Raw genomic sequence first — 17,749 nt, forward strand, 5'->3', positions numbered from 1 at the left:
GGCAGAAGCACAAGAATCACTTGAACCTGGGAGGCGGAGGTTGCAGTGAGCCAAGATTGCACCACTGCTCTCCAGCCTGGGTGACAGAGCGAGACCCTGTCTCAGAAAAGAAAAGTTGTTTTGTTAAAATATTGTACATATGCTTAATCTAAATTTGCATTGACTATGTTTTGGTGTATTTATAAATGGTGAACTCAGTTTCTGAAATAAAACTTTTTGTTTGCCAAAGAAAAACCTGCAAAAAACAAAACTGCTTGAGAGCCAGAATTTGGTCTTGAACTTTATCATTGAAGATTGATGCCCCCATGGTCCCAACCACAGAGTTTTTTACATTCAGAACAGTCTCTCAAAACCACTTCTCATGTGTGATTTGGATATTGGTACAAAAAAAAAATGGAGACTTTCTCATCTTTCAGAGTTAATTTAAAGTAATAATGCAAACTAAGGAAATATAGAAAATCAAGAAAACAAGGGCAGAAGTGAAGTGTTGTTTCACTAATTTAATGTGCCTACTTCTATTGAGCTGTTTTTCTATGAACAGGATATTTTTGCATGGTTGATACCATTTTATAAGCAATTTTTCACCTTGTTCTCCTGAATTGCTTAGGGAGACATTGAATATTTTTTTCTCTCATTTTTTAAAATGACTTCTGGCAAGTCAAGTGCCCCTCAAAATAAAAGAGAGAAGACAACATCGTGTATTGTATATTTGTAGTAATGAGCCAGGGTTTACATTATATGTCTGTAGCTTATTCATCATCCCCAAATAAATATTATGCTCATTAGCAGTCACTCCCTATTTCCCCTTAAATATCCCCCATTCTCCTGCCCTTGGTAGCTAATCTACTTCCTATCTCTATAGATTTGCCAGTGCTGAATGTTTCATATAAACAGAATCCTACCATATGTGGTCCTTCATATCTGACTTCTTTCACCTAGGATGATGTCTTAGTCCAATTCGGGCTGCTATTATAAAATATCATAAACTGGGTTGCTTATAAATATCAGAAATGTATTTCTTATAGTTCTGGAGGCTGGGAATCTAAGATCAAGGCACTGGCAGATTCAGTGTCCGGTGAGGGCACTCTTCCTGGTTCATCTGCTGTGTCCTCACACGGCAGAAAGAGAGGGGACTTTCTGGGGTCTGTTGTATAAGGGCACTGTTTTTATTCATAAAGGCTCAGCCTCATGACCTGATCACCTCCCAAAGGTGAAGTATAATGTAAACGATCTTCTAATACTATAACCTTAGGGGGTAGGTTTCAACCTATGAATGATGAGAGGACACACACATTGAGACCACACCAGATAACATGTTCAAAGTGTATTCATAGTGCCACATGTATCAGTACTTCATTTCTTTTTATTGCCAAATAATATTCCATTGTATAGATGTGCCATATTTTATTTACCCATTTATCATTTAATAGCATTTGGATTGTTTTCACATTTTGGCTCCTCCATAACGCTGCTATGAACATTGATATACAACTTTTTATGTGGATGTATGTTCTCAAGGCTCTTGGGAGTGGAATTCTGGGTCACGTAGTAATTCTATTTTTGACCTTTTGAGGAACTGCCAGACTGCCTTCCACAGTGAATGGCTGCACCATTTTATATTCTCACCAGCAGTGTGTCAGAGTCCCATTTTCTCCATGTGGTCTTCATTTTGGAGGACTTTTTTTGTGTATAGAATTCTAGGTAGACAGTTTTTTACTTTCTTTAAAGATTTTGATCCATTGTCTTTTGGCTTGCATTGTTTGTGATTATTTGATGGGTAAAAAAATGTGTTCCTTGTATATAATGTCTCTGCCTTGCATCCTCCCCCTACCTCGGCTGCTGCAAAGATTTTTCTTTTTTATTTCTGGTTTATGTTAATCTGATTATGATATGCCTTTGTGTGTGTGTGTGTGTGTGTGTGTGTGTGTGTGTGTGTGTATGTTTGTGTCTGTCTGTGTCTGTGTGTTTACCCTGCTGCCTGACCAACCCCCACAGACGTGCTGGGTCATTTGATACTGTCTGACAGGTCCTGAGTTCATGGTTCACATTTTTCTGATTCTTTGTCTAGTCCTTTATTTACTGAGCATTGTAATACAAGTTTGTTGAGTATGTGGAGTCTGTTGTTCCTTTAAAGAGTACTGAATTTTCTTCTGTTATACACTAAAGTGACCTGTAGGATCCCTTTGCTCCTTTGAAGGCTTATTTTCAAGCTTTATTCAGCCAGGTGTTGTGTAGAGTTAATTTTGGGGCTAGTTTAGCTCCCCTTCCAAGATGAGACCCCTTTGATGTGTGTACTAATGCGCAGGGTGTTCCACGTGATCTCTCTGCTTTGGCTTTTCAGAATCAGGACTCCTCCCAGCCCTGGGTGAGCTCTGGGAAAGTTCAGCGTTCAGACTCCTTGTTTTTCTTCATTTGGCTTCGTAGGGCCTTGCCTTATGCATATGCAGTCTGATGTTCAGCCAGAAACTCAAGGGAGGCTCCTATGCAGAGTTCCAGAGCTTTTTCTGTGTGTAGTTCTGTATGCATTAGTACTCCATCCCCACAAATTCTAGCTGCCTCAGTCTCCCTCAACTTTGATCTGTCTCCTTAACTCCATGAGCTTAGTGCCCTCAGCTTGGATTCTTCCTCCTCATGCTGCCATCCAGAGAGGACCCCTGGGTAGAAAATCAGAGCAATAGCCGAGCTGGCCTCGTTTGTTTCCCTATTCTCAGAGATCACCATTGTGCACCACCAGTTGTCCAATGTGTGAACACAGTTGTTTGGGATATTTTATCCAGTTTTCTAGTTGTCTATGGCAATTTCATCTATTCTCTGCAGTGTCTGATTGTTTATGGCACCAACTACCAGTGCTGGTTAACTCTGTCATGGCCAGAAGCTGATGTGACATTTATTTTTCTGATGCATTGGCCCAGGCACTGAGTTTCACATTTCAGAGCAGAGGCCTGCGTGCATAAGTACATGTGCGGATGGCTTTAACAGTTCTCCATGAAAGCCCTTTTTATTGGCTGTGCTTTTTGTAGAAACATTTCAGAATCTGCTACTTCATTATGGCTAAGGCAAATAACCCGAAAACCATTGAAGTTTTTATTCCAACCATTGTATGTTAACTAGGAGACTCGATGCCTTCTTTGGAGAGACATTGCTTACTTTCGAGTTTGGATGTTACGTGTGACGCTGGCAATGGGTTTGTTGAAAATGCTGATTTTTTTTTTTCTAGCTTATAAATACCACTCCTGAACTATGACTTGTGATGCCTGCAATTTAATGTCTTCCTAGTGTAGGTAGACTTTTCATTGACTCCTGTTGATCATTCTTGCAGGTGGTCCAGCATGACCCGTGTCGGGGCGGAGCAGGGTATTGGAACAGCCTTTTCCGCTTCAAGCACCTGGCCACGGGGCATTACTTGGCAGCAGAGGTAAGCAGCAGCCCTGTGGTTTTCTCTTTCAAGGCTGACGCATCTCATCACCTTTTCTCATTCCGCTGTAGCCATCGTGTAGTAAAAGGCTTAAGGAAATGCACTCAGTCACTTTGCTTTTCCTTCTGTTTTTCTGTTTCTTTCTGCCTCATTTCCCTAGAAGAGTCAAAAATGATTACCACATTTTAGTAGGTGACAGGGGTGCTGATCAAGATGTGGGGAGAAAGTAAGTTAGAAGATAATGCCAATCTAGGTTTTCAGTATTATCTTCCGTTTTGCTCTTATATGCTACCCTTCCCACGTCTTGTCTACCAGCCCCACACCTAGCATGAGCGACTGAGGCTGCAGCGGAAACATGGTATGTAGAACCAGAAGCACTAAGACATATAAAGAAGTGGATAATCTTATAATTACTTACAATAATCTTATAAAGAAAAACAGCATTAGTGGAATAGACAGTGGCTTGTCTTTTACTTGTAGGAATGTCAAAACATCACAGAAATTAACTTTACCTTAAGTGTCTGTGAAGGGGCCAGGCACAGTGGCTCACACCTATAATCCCAACACTTTGGGAGGCTGAGGAGTTCAATATCAGCGTGGCCAAAATGGTGAAACCCCGTCTCTACAAAAATTAGCCAGGTGTGGTGGTGCACACCTGTAGTCCCAGCTACTTGGGAGGCTGAAGTGGGAGAATCGCTTGAACTTCGGAGGTGGAGGTTGCAGTGACCTGAGATCGCACCACTGCACTCCAGCTTGGGTAACAGAACAAGACTGTGTCTCAAAAAAAAAAAAAAAAAAAAGTCTGTGAAGAGTTTTTGAGGAGACGAAAGACTCAGTGCTGAAGGACAGGAGGAATTTACCTTTTAATTTTTGTATCACATGAAGGAGCCATCCTACTGTGTGACAGATGTTGAGTTTTACTCCAATCTGCTGGGAGATGTACGATGCATATTTCTATCAGATTCTAGTCATGCATCAAAAGACCCCTACTGTTATCTGGGACCACCCATGGGACCGCTGAGAGATTTCCAAGGTGATGGTGGGTGTCAGCACTGCTCCTGTGCCTAACCCGAGGAAGGCTGGCTCTAAGTGTGCTCAGCCCCCTACGGTGCCTAATACATGAAGTGGTGATTTTGATATATGTAAGAACTGAAGATCAAAAAGTCTAAGTTCAAACTTAAGATAAAGCCATAGGGAATTACAGGCCCAGCTAATCAGCTGTGAGAGATGATCTATGTGGTTTCCTGAAGACTAGTGGTGGTGGCATTATCTGCTATGTTTTGAGGCTAATGTAGCTCTTGCTGGAGGCCTAAATTTTTTATTTTTAACTAAAAATAAGCAGGATTATCAGTGACTGTGTATTGATCTTTTATCCATCTCAGGCTTTTAACTATTGCTTTGCCAGTGAATTCATTGTCTTCCTCTGTCTATACTTGAGAGCCATCTCTTGGTGACTGGTAGATGTTCCATGTGTGCTGTACCCGTGTGACCTGTGTCATTGTTGTGGCATGCTGGTTTTGTGAACAGAGGGAATGGACAAGTTCTTAGCTGCTCAAGGATGTTTGCAGGCTTTGAAGTCTCCTGCAAGTGGGGCCCAGTCCTTAAGAAAGCAATGGATGTTTTAATTTCCTAATGATTCTTTTTCATCAGGTAGACCCTGACTTTGAGGAAGAATGCCTGGAGTTTCAGCCCTCAGTAAGTATGGACAAGAGCTTTCTTGTCTTCATCTGGTAGGGTGCGGCCAAATGATCTGGAGCTCCATTTAAGAAACTGTCACTGCGGTCACTGAGTGCTGGGGAAGGAGAAACCTTAGGCGCCCTTAAAACACGATCATGTTCTGTGCTTCCCTTGAGAGGGACCGTAGTCCTTTGTGTCTTGATTAGTCCAGGAACTGTTGTTCATGATGGTATTTCTGTGTGTAGTAACAGAGTCTCCATTTCTAAGTTGGAGAAGTTCATGGTATCACTTGGAAGACTCCTAGGGTTGGAGACAGTGATGCCCCATATAGAAGATGGACTTTTAAAACCAACTGTCTTACTGGTATTGACCTTAATCTATGACTCACACAGCTTTTTCAGGGAATAAGTATGTGAGGTGGATAGTGTTACTGAGGCTATGGCGGTAACACATGAGGCGTGGTGCACCTGGCGTGTGATTAGATACTCAGCTAATCAGTCCTTGATTTCTGCAAGGTCAGAAATAGGCTTTAATGTATAATATGGTTTAGAATTTTAAGTGCAAAATGTATCTTTCTCTGGAGACCTTATTGCCAAGTAATGCTGATATGTAGACACTTTGGACTTCAGGTGTCCACATTTATGGGTTGAAGAAGGCAGTGGTTGTGTTACATGGAAATGATGGGTGTAAGTAAGACAGTTTTCTTGTGGAGTGCTTGATTCTGGTCTAGGATTAAGGAAAAACAGTTGCTCCTGGATTTGACGTGTGTCTCATGATGATCTCAGTGGGTCTGGAAGGTGATATTGAGGGTATTTCTTTCTTTCTTTGGCAAGATTTTGAAAAAAAAAATAGAGGGATTTTCTTAAGGCACATTAATGAAGGGAACTGGGTGAAGGGAATTCAAATTGTAATTGTCCTTGGAAAGAGTTGTGAATTCTGCTGTCATGGTTATCCTTCTAGTTATGTGTCGGTGAAATGTTGGCTTTGAAAGACACTCTAGCTGAGACCTTCCTGCTGTGGGTTTGTGGCCTTGCTGGGGAGCCTCTCCTCCCCTTTTTGCTCCCTACTGGGGTACCCGAGGCTCACCTTCCTTCTTTTCATCCTGGTCACCCCTATTTCTAGAGTCCATTTTGAAAGCTTTGCTTCCACAGTTAATACGGCTTGGAAAACCCTGACCTAGTTTAACTCTCTGTCAGTGCATGAGGAACTCTGTGGCAAAACTTCTCTGCACCATGTTCATGTAGTTACTGTTTGAACACTTAGACTGGCAGGGACATCGTGTTTCAGAGGACGGTTCTTGTCCTTGCACCTTCTTTATTTCCAGAGAAGGAGCTGCCTCTGTGTGGCCGACATCCGGTGGTCTCCATGCTGCCGTCTGTGGTGACACAGAGGAAGTCTTACCTCTGAGATTAGGCAAGCTGCAGCTCCTTTCAGTGAGCGCTGATGTCCAAGTGAACTTTGTGCTCTGACGGGTAGAGGGCTGCTCTCCTGGCCTCCTGGTATGGGAGGGAAGACTGGCATTTACTGTGCAGGAGGAAGAGCACAGTTTAAATACCAGATGTACCATTTATGAGCTGTGTGACCTTGGACAAGTTACTTTCCCTCTCTGAGCCTCAATTCCTTCATCTGTACAAGTGGCATTTTTCAACTTCTCCAAGATCGTTAGCATTTTTAGTGCCTTTGCATCCACCAGGTTGTCTGGGCTGCACAGCAGCGTATAAAAGGAGTTAGGGCGGGTTTCAGGATCTTGCTGGTACGGAGGAGGAAGCAGCCATTGAGAGTGGTCCTGACTCATCCTGCATCTGAGGCTCCCTCAGAGTTCAGTGGTCTTTTGACGTTTTTGTGCTTCTTGGTATCAGAGAGGCGGATGTGCCAGCAGCCTTGGGTGCAGATCTAGACTGCATCACTCTGGCTACTTCGATGTTGATTGGGGATGGGCTGCGTGTGGAGGAGGGGTGTGTGGAGAGGGGATCTTACCCTACACCCACACGGCCAACAGCACAGATCTGCCTCTGTGGCAAGGTGTTAGTACTAGGAGGGCCCCACCCCCCTCATACTCTTCTTGGTTTGGAAACTTTGGTGGAGAACCTTGAGTTGTTTGAGTTTGGGAGAGGAGGCGCCTCATTCTATATGCTGGTCGTTGGTTGGTTTCCCTAAGAACAGCTTCAGTGCCTGTGGTTTTTGCCTGGGACCTCACTTGGCTTTGTGGTGCTCGTCCTTCTAAATTCAGGACCCTGAAGACATTTGCTGCCTGGCGCCAGAGGGAGAAAAAGGACCACCAGAGGCTCCTGCTCCTCTGCCAGGCTTTTGCACATGTGCCTTTCTTCCCACTAGGTGGCAGGCGCCGACTGCACACTGAAAGGATGTCAGGACGCTGCCTCTCAGTCGTGTTTCCAGACACAGTGGACGTAATGCAATTGTGATTTTCCTCTTGACTCCCACAGGTCTCTGAAACTTAACTGCCAGCCTGTAGCTGAGCTCTGTGTCTCAAACCATAACCGGGTCAGAGTTTATTTTGAAAGTGGCATGTGGAGTGCTTTGCCAGGTGGTTAGGAGAGAACAAATGTTACTCAAAGTTCTTGCTCCTAAACTGAGGTTTTAGAAGTGTTCTGTCGCTCTCCAGGTGATTCTTCCTTTAGCGTAGATAGAATAAAGGGTCTGGGATTTGTTCAAGTAAAGGGACGAGTGATTAGAGGAGAAAGCGTGAGACAGAAGAGATACAGGTTTTGGGTATTAAAAGAACCTTTTTTAAAAAAACACACATAGAGGTTGGGAGTCGCGGCTGAACTGACAGGCTATCGCCCTGCGCTCCTGCATTTCAGGCCCCGTGAAGTTAGATTCTCTCTCCTTTGCCTTTGATTTGATTTCCGTTTTTTGATTCCTTTGTCTTTCTGGTGAAGTCTTCTTCCTCCCTGTCTGGAAAGGAGGCAGAGCTTCAGCCTAAGAAAAGCAGGCTGTAGTGACAAAGAAAATGTGCTTCCTCAGTAGATGCAGGTGGATGATGTCATCCTGCAAGGATGTTAGACATGGAAAATCACCCAATGTACAGTTGCCAGGCTGAGAGCGAGCTGGCCAAGCCCTTCTGAGCAGGCTCCATGTCTAAGCCCCCTCCTTGAATCTCTGTAGGCAGATGGGCTTTCGAGCCTAGAATGTGCCTTTCTAGTTTCTCGGGAAAGTTTTCATCATCGTTCCTCAGCCTTCGCTGTCAGAGATTTTCTTCGCTCCCAGGCAAATCCCTGATGTCGCAGCAGAGGCCCGTCTTCCCAGACCTGTCATCAGCAGCCCTCTCAATTAATGATGGACATCTTTTTCAGGGCTACGCTGACTTCTCAAATATTTCTTTTGGCTGCATTGGGGTTGCTGCTTACGAACACTTGGATTCAGGTTTATTTTGTTTTAGTTTTTCTCCTGGGAAGTCACTGTATCATATTGTCAGTAGACAATTGTCACTGTAGATAAATACAGCTACCGATAATCAAATCTGCAGGATGAGTTTCCTGAAAATGCCCTCTCCCTGAGCTCCTGCGGATGGGTGTACCTGTGTCGAGTTTTTTTCTTTTTTTAAATCAGCTAGAGCACTCCTTCCATGGTCATCTATTAGTGTAACTCCACATTGTTGAAACTTTTTTTTTTTTTTTTTTAAAAGACAGTCTCAGTCTGTCGTCTAGGCTGGAGTGCAGTGGTGCGATCTCAGCTCACTGCAACCTCTGCTGCCCGAGTTCAAGCGGTTCTTCTGTTTCAACTTCCCAAGTAGCTGGGATTATAGGTGCCTGCCACCACGCCCAACTAATTTTTGCATTTTTAGTATAGATGGGGTTTCACCATGTTGGTCAGGCTGGTCTTGAACTCCTGAACTGAGGTGATCCTTCTGCCTTGGCCTCCCAAAGTGCTGGGATTATAGGCTTGAGCCACTGCACCCAGCCTGGGCTAATTTTTTGTATCTTTAGTAGAGATGGGGTTTCATTATCTTGGCCAGGCTGGTCTTGAACTCCTGACCTCATGATCCACCTGCCTTGGCCTCCCCAAGTGCTGACATTACAGGCGTGAGCCACTACGCCCAGCCAGAACATTTTTATTGCAACACAAAGAGGTAGAGTGTAAATATCCTTGGCTGCATGGCCAGTTGTCATCTTTTAGGACTGCTCTGTAACTGTGGTCCTTTTGCTGCCAACTGCTGACGTTCACGATCCTTTCTTCTCCGTTCCTGTGGATTGTGGAATAATTGTAGAGAGTGAAGGGTTTGGCATGCACAGTTCTTGATTTGATGACTTTACCTCCTCAGGTAGACCCTGATCAGGATGCCTCTCGAAGTAGGTTGCGGAATGCCCAAGAAAAGATGGTGTACTCCCTGGTCTCTGTGCCCGAAGGCAATGACATCTCCTCCATTTTTGAGTTAGACCCCACCACTCTCCGTGGAGGCGACAGCCTTGTCCCAAGGTATGATTTTAAAATTGCTTATCCCCAAAGAATCAGGTCTTGTATGGGTGGCCTGACCAGGTTTCTTGGGATCCAAATCGTTACTGCCTTTTCTTTTAGATTTTTATAAAGGATTTGATGAAAGGTATGGCAACTAATTTTTTTAATGACTCACCACTGGTAAGTTCTCAGTAGTTGAATGAGAAGTGCTATATTTAGGTAAACAAGCCAAACCTTAAGCCCAAGTAGCTCAATTTTCCTAGTTCCCTCTACTCCCTTCCTCCTTCCCCAAACCTTGGGAGAGCCTTTGGTTTGGGGAAAAAGGAAAGGAGTAGAGGAAACTAGGAAATTGAATGGAAATAGAATAAACCATTGAAAAGAAAGATTCTAGAAGATAAAATACCTAAAGTTCACTGTGTGCATAGTAATTTTATTAACAAGTATTGAGACGTTAGATCAGAAATCTTGTTATTTTTTAAAATTTAACTTTTAGTTTTGTTGCTTAAGAATGCATTTTTTGAGGGGAAATAACTAGACTATAAATGGGGGGAAAAGCTTACTCTTAACAGAATCAACAATATTAATAATAATGGATGATACTTATTGAGCGCTGACTGCATGCTAGGCACAAACTAAGTACTCCACTTGTGTTAAATAATTTAATCTTTCTCAAAAAATCCAGTGAGAGATAGGTAATGCTGTCACTCTTTCTTGTAGATGAAGAAACTGAGGCTCAGAGAGTTTAAGCAACATATCATAAGTCAGTGGTCCCATAGCAGAACCCAAAATCTTAAATGTTTAAGACAGATAGGGTTGTCTGGGCAATTCTGACTCTTCAATACGATGTTGGTTAATGGAAATGTCAGTGTTGTTTATGGATTACACGTATGGCCCCTTGTGAAGTATTAGTTGTGTTTCAACCATTCAGAGGTAGCTACTGGTAACATTTTGGTTTATGTAGTTTTAGACAAGTCTCTGGTCAGACAGAGATGACTGTATCATTTATTATAGATGGGATCATAAGCTATTTTAAACATTTTTTAACTGAATACTATGTTTTATACATATCTCCAAACAAATGAATATCAATTGTCATTTAAAATAATTGTTGTAATCAGGCCTGGCACAGTGGCTCACACCTGTAATCCCAGCACTTTGGGAGACCGAAGCAGGTAGATCACTTGATTGAGTCCAGGTGTTTGAGACCAGCTAGATAATATGATGAAACCCCGACTCTACAAAAAATGCAAAACATTAGCCAGGCATGATGGCACACACCTGTAGTCCCAGCTACTTGGAAGGCTGAGGTGGGAGTATCACCTAAACCTGGAGGCAGAGGTTGCAGTGAGCCCAAATTGTGCCACTGCACTCCAGCTTGGGCAACAGAGTAAGACCCTGTCTCCAAAGAAAAAAAAAAAAAACAGAACTGATGTAGTCAATTGTAATCATCTTTAAATAACTATAGTATCAACTAGTTAATATTGTATTAACTGGTTCATATTTGGACTGTTCTGTTATACTGTATTAATACAATATATTAATATAATTATTAATATGTAATATGTTAATATTACATTGTAACAATAGAATATAATAGAATTGTATTCTATTAACAAGTCCCTTATTGAAATATCAGATTGTTTACAGTTTTTATTATTATACATGATGCTTTGTTGAACATCTGTTTGCCTCATTTGTACCTGTACTATCACCACTGAAGGAAAAATACCTGAAAATAGGACTGGTAGATGAAAGGATAGATATATTTTATGTGTTCTACAAGGTTCTAGACTTCTTTTCAGAGTTTTACTTGATTACACTCTCACCAACAATACATAGGACTTACTTCCCTAAGGTCTTATTGATGCTGGGTTTTATCAGTCTTTAAGATCTTTGGAATATGATACAATAAAATGATACTGTTTTACCCTGTGTAACTCATATACTAAGGAGGTTGAATCTATGCTTCCATGCTTCTTGGTCGTTTGTATTTCATTATTAAATTACCACTTTGTGTCCTTCTCCCATTGTCACTTCCAATATTCATATTTTTCTTATCGATTTGTAACAGCCCTTTGTGTGTAGAGTAATAACCTTTTAATGCAATGCGCTACTCTTTTATTTTCCCAGGCTCTGGTGATATTTTTTCAACTTGATTTATGATGGTTCTTTTTTTTTTTCTATATAGATGATATAAAATTTAAACTATGTCATGAGAGTTATTCATCTTTTACTTTTAAAATTTAGGAATCTTACATTTTGTCACATGATTCAAAGGGCTTTCCCTACCGCAAGATTAGTAAATACTCATTTTTTTCCAGAAATTTTATGATATAGTTTATTGTTTCACTGATCCATATGAAAATTTCAATCATTGCTGTATTATTATTTCTTGTTATAAGCACTAATATATACCCCGTAAGTACTTCCTGTTGCTGTCTCACGCTCTGTTTATGCTGAGACACTCATTTGTGGAGTATGATCTTATATTTAGAAGTATAGCACATAACAGTAATTTTGGAGTCATTATGAATGCTTTTCTATTGTAAATGCATCAGAATGTGGCTTGGACCGGAACCATTTGTCCCTTTGTGTGTATTGCCCAGTGTATGCAGTGGGAAACCACTTTCCTATTTATATTTTGATAGATTATATTCTAGACTAGGGGCTATAGAGTAAACCTCAATATTTATTTTCCTAAAACCCTCCTTTTTTTGCTGTTAGGAACTCTTATGTTCGGCTCAGACACCTATGTACTAATACCTGGGTTCACAGCACAAATATTCCTATTGACAAGGAAGAAGAAAAGCCCGTGATGCTAAAAGTAAGTCCTGGGACTTGCCTGTCTCTTTTTGGTCTTGTGTTTCCGAATGAAAGGGCTTCTTTGAGGACACATTAGGGAGTATGGAGCTGTGGAGTTTTGTTGCTTTGGCGAGAGTGTGGTCATGGCCGAACTTGAATGTGACGAAAGAATACTCTCCAAGAGACCTGAGTGGAGCAAACCTAGGGCTTTTGAAATAACTAGAACTTTTTAATTTTATTCCGTGGCTTCTGCCCTAATGGTTGAGCAATTATCTGGATTTCAACCACATTTCATGACTAAAGGATAATTTGGGCTGGGGAATGTTTTCTTGTATCATGAGGTACATCAAGTATCTAGTTGATTCTCTAGTTGATTCTGATTCCCCAATCTCTATTATTTATTCCTCTCTGTATTTCAGTATACACTTTTATTTCATGAATGTTCTCTCAGCCCCTTTACTTTCTCTTCCTACTTCTCCTTTCCCCTGTCTCCCGGCTCATAGAGTATAAATACATATACATGGGGCTTTTCTTTTAAAAAATGGAAGGACGCTCTCATATAACTTTTATTTTGTTGTGGCATTGGGGAAGGTTATTGGAATTTTTTACTTCTTTACTGAACATTTTTAGATTTATAGAAAAGTTGAAATAATGGTGCAGTGTCTATCCTTATAATGCTCCTCACTTAGAGTCATTAATTACCATTTTCCATATTTGCTTTTTCTCTATGTATTTACAAACATCTTCTTTAAATATGAGAATCTGACATGCTCCCTGTAACAAATGAAGTTAAAAATGATAGTAGTGCCCCTTTTCTGCCTCACTGGTCCCCATAATACCAATTTCTGGAGATAACATCTGTTAACCATTTGGAGTACATCCTTCCAGATTTTTTTCCTGTGTCATTTTAACTGCAAGATAGCTCCAGTATCTTGGGATCAGCCAATGTCTTGTAAATGTAGTGTTTGATTAAAGTCTTACCCTTCCCATCTAAGAGATTATCTCACAAGGACCACCTTGAATTTCAGATTGGCACCTCTCCTGTGAAGGAGGATAAGGAAGCATTTGCCATAGTTCCCGTTTCTCCTGCTGAAGTTCGGGACCTGGACTTTGCCAATGATGCCAGCAAGGTGCTGGGCTCCATTGCTGGGAAGCTGGAGAAGGGCACCATCACCCAGAATGAAAGGAGGTGAGCACTCCCATGTGCTCAGCACAGCCGTCCTCCCCCACTGAGAATTTCTGACATCCACGGTGGAGGGAGAGAATGGTGACTCTGGTCAGCTGAACACGGGGTAGCAGGCCTTGGCATTTATGGGTGGCTTCAATTTGTAACTTTTAAGAAATAGTACTTTTACATTCATTTTTTGACTCTCTAAAGTTATGAAGATCAGGCGCAGTGGCTCACACCTGTAATCCCAGCACTTTGGGAGGCTGAGGTGGGTGGATTACTTGAGGTCAGGAGTTCAAGACCAGCCTGGCTAACATGGTGAAACCCTGTCTCTACTAAAAATACAAAAGTTAGCCAGGCATGGTGGTGGGTGCCTGTAATCCCAGCTCCTCGGAAGCTGAGGCAGAAGAATTGCTTGAACCCAGGAAGTGGAGGTTATAGCGAGCCAAGATCATACCACTACACTTCAGCCTGGGTGACAAAGTGAGACTCTATCTCAAAAATAATAATAATAATAATAAAGTGATGAAGACCTGTCTCTGTCTTTCTGTCTCTAAGTTGGTCTCTAGAACCACATTACTAAATGTCAGGGAATGAGTTTACTCTGAGATAAAATTTTGTGTCTGGTATTTCATAAAGATGATCATCCTTTTGTGGATAATGATTCTTTTTGTGTCTTTCACTCTCTGTGGTACTTGGCCTTGGTTATCAGTTTCAAAGAAATTGGTAAGAGTGGGTCTGCCCCTGTTTAACTGGCTCATTAGCCCAGAAGGCTTCCAAGGCAAAGCTTCCAGCCTGCTGAACACTGAGCACATCTGTCTCTAATAGCTTCTTTCCTCCTAAGGTCTGTAACCAAGCTGCTGGAAGACTTGGTTTACTTTGTCACTGGTGGAACTAATTCTGGTCAAGATGTTCTTGAAGTTGTCTTCTCCAAGCCCAACAGAGAACGGCAGAAACTGATGAGAGAACAGAATATTCTCAAGCAGGTTGGTGAGATGTGGCATACTGGGGATTTGGCTTTATGAGAAATCAATGGGATGGCCAGGAGCGGTAGCTCATGCCTGTAATCCCAGCACTTTGGGAAGCTGAGGCAGGAGGATCCACTTGAGCCCAGGAGATGGAGGTTACAGTGAGCCGAGATCACACCACTGCACTCCAGCCTGGGTGACAGAGAGAGAATCTGTCTCAAAAAAAAAAAAAAAGAAAAGAAAAAGAGAAATCAATGGGATCATTGAGGGATATTGGTGATTCCCTCAAAGGGATATTGGTGATACCTCAAAGGCTTGATGAATTGATTTTTCAATAGACTATTTTCTAGAGCACTTTTAGGTTCTCAGCAAGATTGTGCACAAAGTCCAGAGAATTCCCATATCTCCTTTTCCCCAACATACTTGGCGTCCCCCACTATCGACATCCTACATCACAGTGAGACATTTGTGACAATTTGATGAATCAACATTGATGCATCATTATCACCTGAAGTCCATAGTTTATATTAGGGTTCACTCTTGGCATTTTATTTTCTATGGGTTTTGATAAATGTATGATGCCATTTAGGCACCATTATAATATCATACAGAATAGCTTCACTGCCCCGAAATCATCTGTGCTCCTCCTATTCATCTGTCCTTCCTGCTAACCCTTCACAGCCATGAGTGTTTTTACTGCCTCCTTTGTTTTCCCTTTACAGAATGTGACATGGTTGGAATCATACAGTATGTACCCTTTTCAGATGGGCAAATTTCACTTGGTGATATGCATCTAAGGTTCTTCAGTGTCTGTTCATGGCTTGACAGTTCAGTTCAATTGATTTTTACCATACTTGTGGGATGTCAATCATGTGAGAGTTTACCTGTTAGGAACCTCAAGAAACATTCAGTTGACAACTTTATTTTCCTCAAAAATAATATAAAGTGCAATGTGACCTTAAGGTTATTTCATACATTTCGGAGATATGGCATATTCTATACACTCAGAAGGCCTATATAGGCTCTTACAGAGGGCCCTATAAGTCACCACAAAATCTTTCCATAAAGAATGAGTAGTGGTTAACAGGAAATACATAGATGATATTGTTGGATGTAAATGTAAATAAACTGGTATAAAGACAAATTACAGGCAGTAAAGTGACAAATCCAGAGTAGATTAAATGCACAGAGATGCATACCATGTCGTTCTATAACCCAACTAGAGGTTAGCCCACAAGCTTGCCATGGGAATTCCTGGCCACCAAAGCTAAAAGAGAAACCATTACAAGTCCCACTGTTCCCCATGGAACATGGGATTTGAGATTATTTTTTTCATGTTGGTCTACGATAGACAGAATTTATTAACAATCCATCATGTTTCAACAAGAATTTCCAGTTCAAGAGTAAATGTCCAGCTGTTGTTTCATGTGATGATTCTCAAATTAGACCTCTGGCTTGATGCCCATGCTCATTTGTATAGTAGTAATTCCTGAGAGGCAAAAAATAACTGACTCATGGCAGGAGCCTTCATTGATTACTTGTTCTGGGCACTAGTGCAACTTAAAATTATCATCCACTTTCATCCTTACCACACCTTTGTGATGCAGGCATTATTATTTCCATTTTGCTGGTAAGGAAATGGGGGTTTACTTTGTGATGTGTACTGCTAGGAAGTAATAAAGGTATGTGTTTCCACCTAGAATCTGCTGATTCCATTGTCTGTGTTCTTAAACACTTCGCTCTAAACACTGTGCTGTTAGGTATATGAGGACCAGTGAAGTCCAGGTAGACTTAATTCATTGAGTTCCCCATCTCAGCTGATGGGCCGAATGCAGTGTTCAGGTTACGATGTCTTTGGATAGAGAAACTTTCCGATGCAATCCAGCCACCCTTGAGCTTGCGTTACTTCCAAACAGAGAGTTAGCTTTGAAGCCCTAAGTGATTGCCATTTTTGCTCTTCATTTTCACAAACAGATCTTCAAGTTGTTACAAGCCCCATTCACAGACTGCGGTGATGGCCCAATGCTTCGGCTGGAAGAGCTCGGGGACCAGCGGCACGCTCCTTTCAGACACATCTGCCGGCTCTGCTACAGGGTGCTGAGACACTCGCAGCAAGACTACAGGAAGAACCAGGTTTGGATTAAACATTGATGGGATGTGGTCGTCAGTTTCCTCCCTGAAGTTTATGTACTTTCCTCATGAGTTTTTAGTGTCACATATCTATTTATAGAATGGATAGAGAATAGTTCAGTGTTAAGCTTGCTCTTGGGAAGGAAACACAAGCCCAGGAATAATATTATTACCGAATCGTTAAGAAACATACTGGAGAATTCTCTTCTGCAGACAGCTTTCTATGAGATTTCTGGTTTTGGAGTTGGTTTTACATTTATAGAATTTTTAATGGCATATTCCCTTAGGGCTTAGGGGTGAGATGATGCCATTATGTTTATATTAAAGATATAGTGGAGTCTTTTCTTCCTGCCACCTTTAAAATCCTCCATCTCTTTCTAGAAACATGATCTTTATTTTGTTTCTGGTTCATGTTTTATGACATTATAATTCATTGTTTATAGATATATCTTATACATAGTTATATTTTACATATTATACATAATATGTGTGTATTTATATACACACACACAATGTATAGTCTCCTATGAAATAAATGTTCTAACCTCTTTGTGGGCTCCAAACAACCTTCAGATTCTAAGGAAAGCTGAGAACTGTATTGCTACATCATTGGTTCTTAATTGGGGGTAGCAGTTTTGTCCCCCAAAGAATATTTGGCAACGTCTGGAGACCCTTTTGAGTTTTACAACTTCTTGGTGCTACTGGCATCTGGTGAGGGGAGGCCAGGGATGCTCTCAAATACCCAGCAGTGCCAAGGACATCCCCCCACAACAAAGAATTATCCTGCCTAAAATGTCAGTAGTGCTGAGGTTTAGAAAATTTGTGCCACATGCAGTACCATAGGCATACAAAATGATGCTTATTATAACCTTGACTCTTACCACTTTATGTGAACTATCCCTGCCTTTTGGTGCAAAAGGCTTTTGTTTTTAAGGTTTTGACTGCCACTCTACCTGGACTTTTAGACTTTTTTCTTTGTAGTTAAGGGTTTTTGTCGTGTCATCATAAAGATAGTGTTGATCTTGAATAGTGCTTTTTTTGAAGTGTGGCAAGCTGTGATTGCTTTAAATTCACCTTCAGTGCGTTGATACTATAATCCAATAGCCAGAGAGATTTTATTCTGTTCCTCTCTCCCATCTTCAGATGAGGATACATCTGGGTCTGTGGGGTGTG

At 41.5% G+C, this 17,749-nt stretch overlaps 1 protein-coding gene across 1 annotated transcript in view; it reads left to right on the forward strand.

Moving 5' to 3' along the window:
* ITPR1 (inositol 1,4,5-trisphosphate receptor type 1) overlaps positions 1-17,749 on the forward strand; it is a 355,769-nt gene that overhangs the window by 154,910 nt on the left and 183,110 nt on the right. Inside the window, exons 11-17 of the mRNA XM_065538902.2 lie at positions 3,320-3,415; positions 5,066-5,110; positions 9,375-9,529; positions 12,233-12,332; positions 13,339-13,499; positions 14,323-14,464; positions 16,421-16,579. Of these exons, the coding sequence (XP_065394974.1) occupies positions 3,320-3,415; positions 5,066-5,110; positions 9,375-9,529; positions 12,233-12,332; positions 13,339-13,499; positions 14,323-14,464; positions 16,421-16,579 (858 nt within the window). The remainder of the gene's footprint in view (positions 1-3,319; positions 3,416-5,065; positions 5,111-9,374; positions 9,530-12,232; positions 12,333-13,338; positions 13,500-14,322; positions 14,465-16,420; positions 16,580-17,749) is intronic.

Source organism: Macaca fascicularis, chromosome 2 (assembly GCF_037993035.2).
Source record: "Macaca fascicularis isolate 582-1 chromosome 2, T2T-MFA8v1.1".
NCBI lineage: Eukaryota > Metazoa > Chordata > Mammalia > Primates > Cercopithecidae > Macaca > Macaca fascicularis.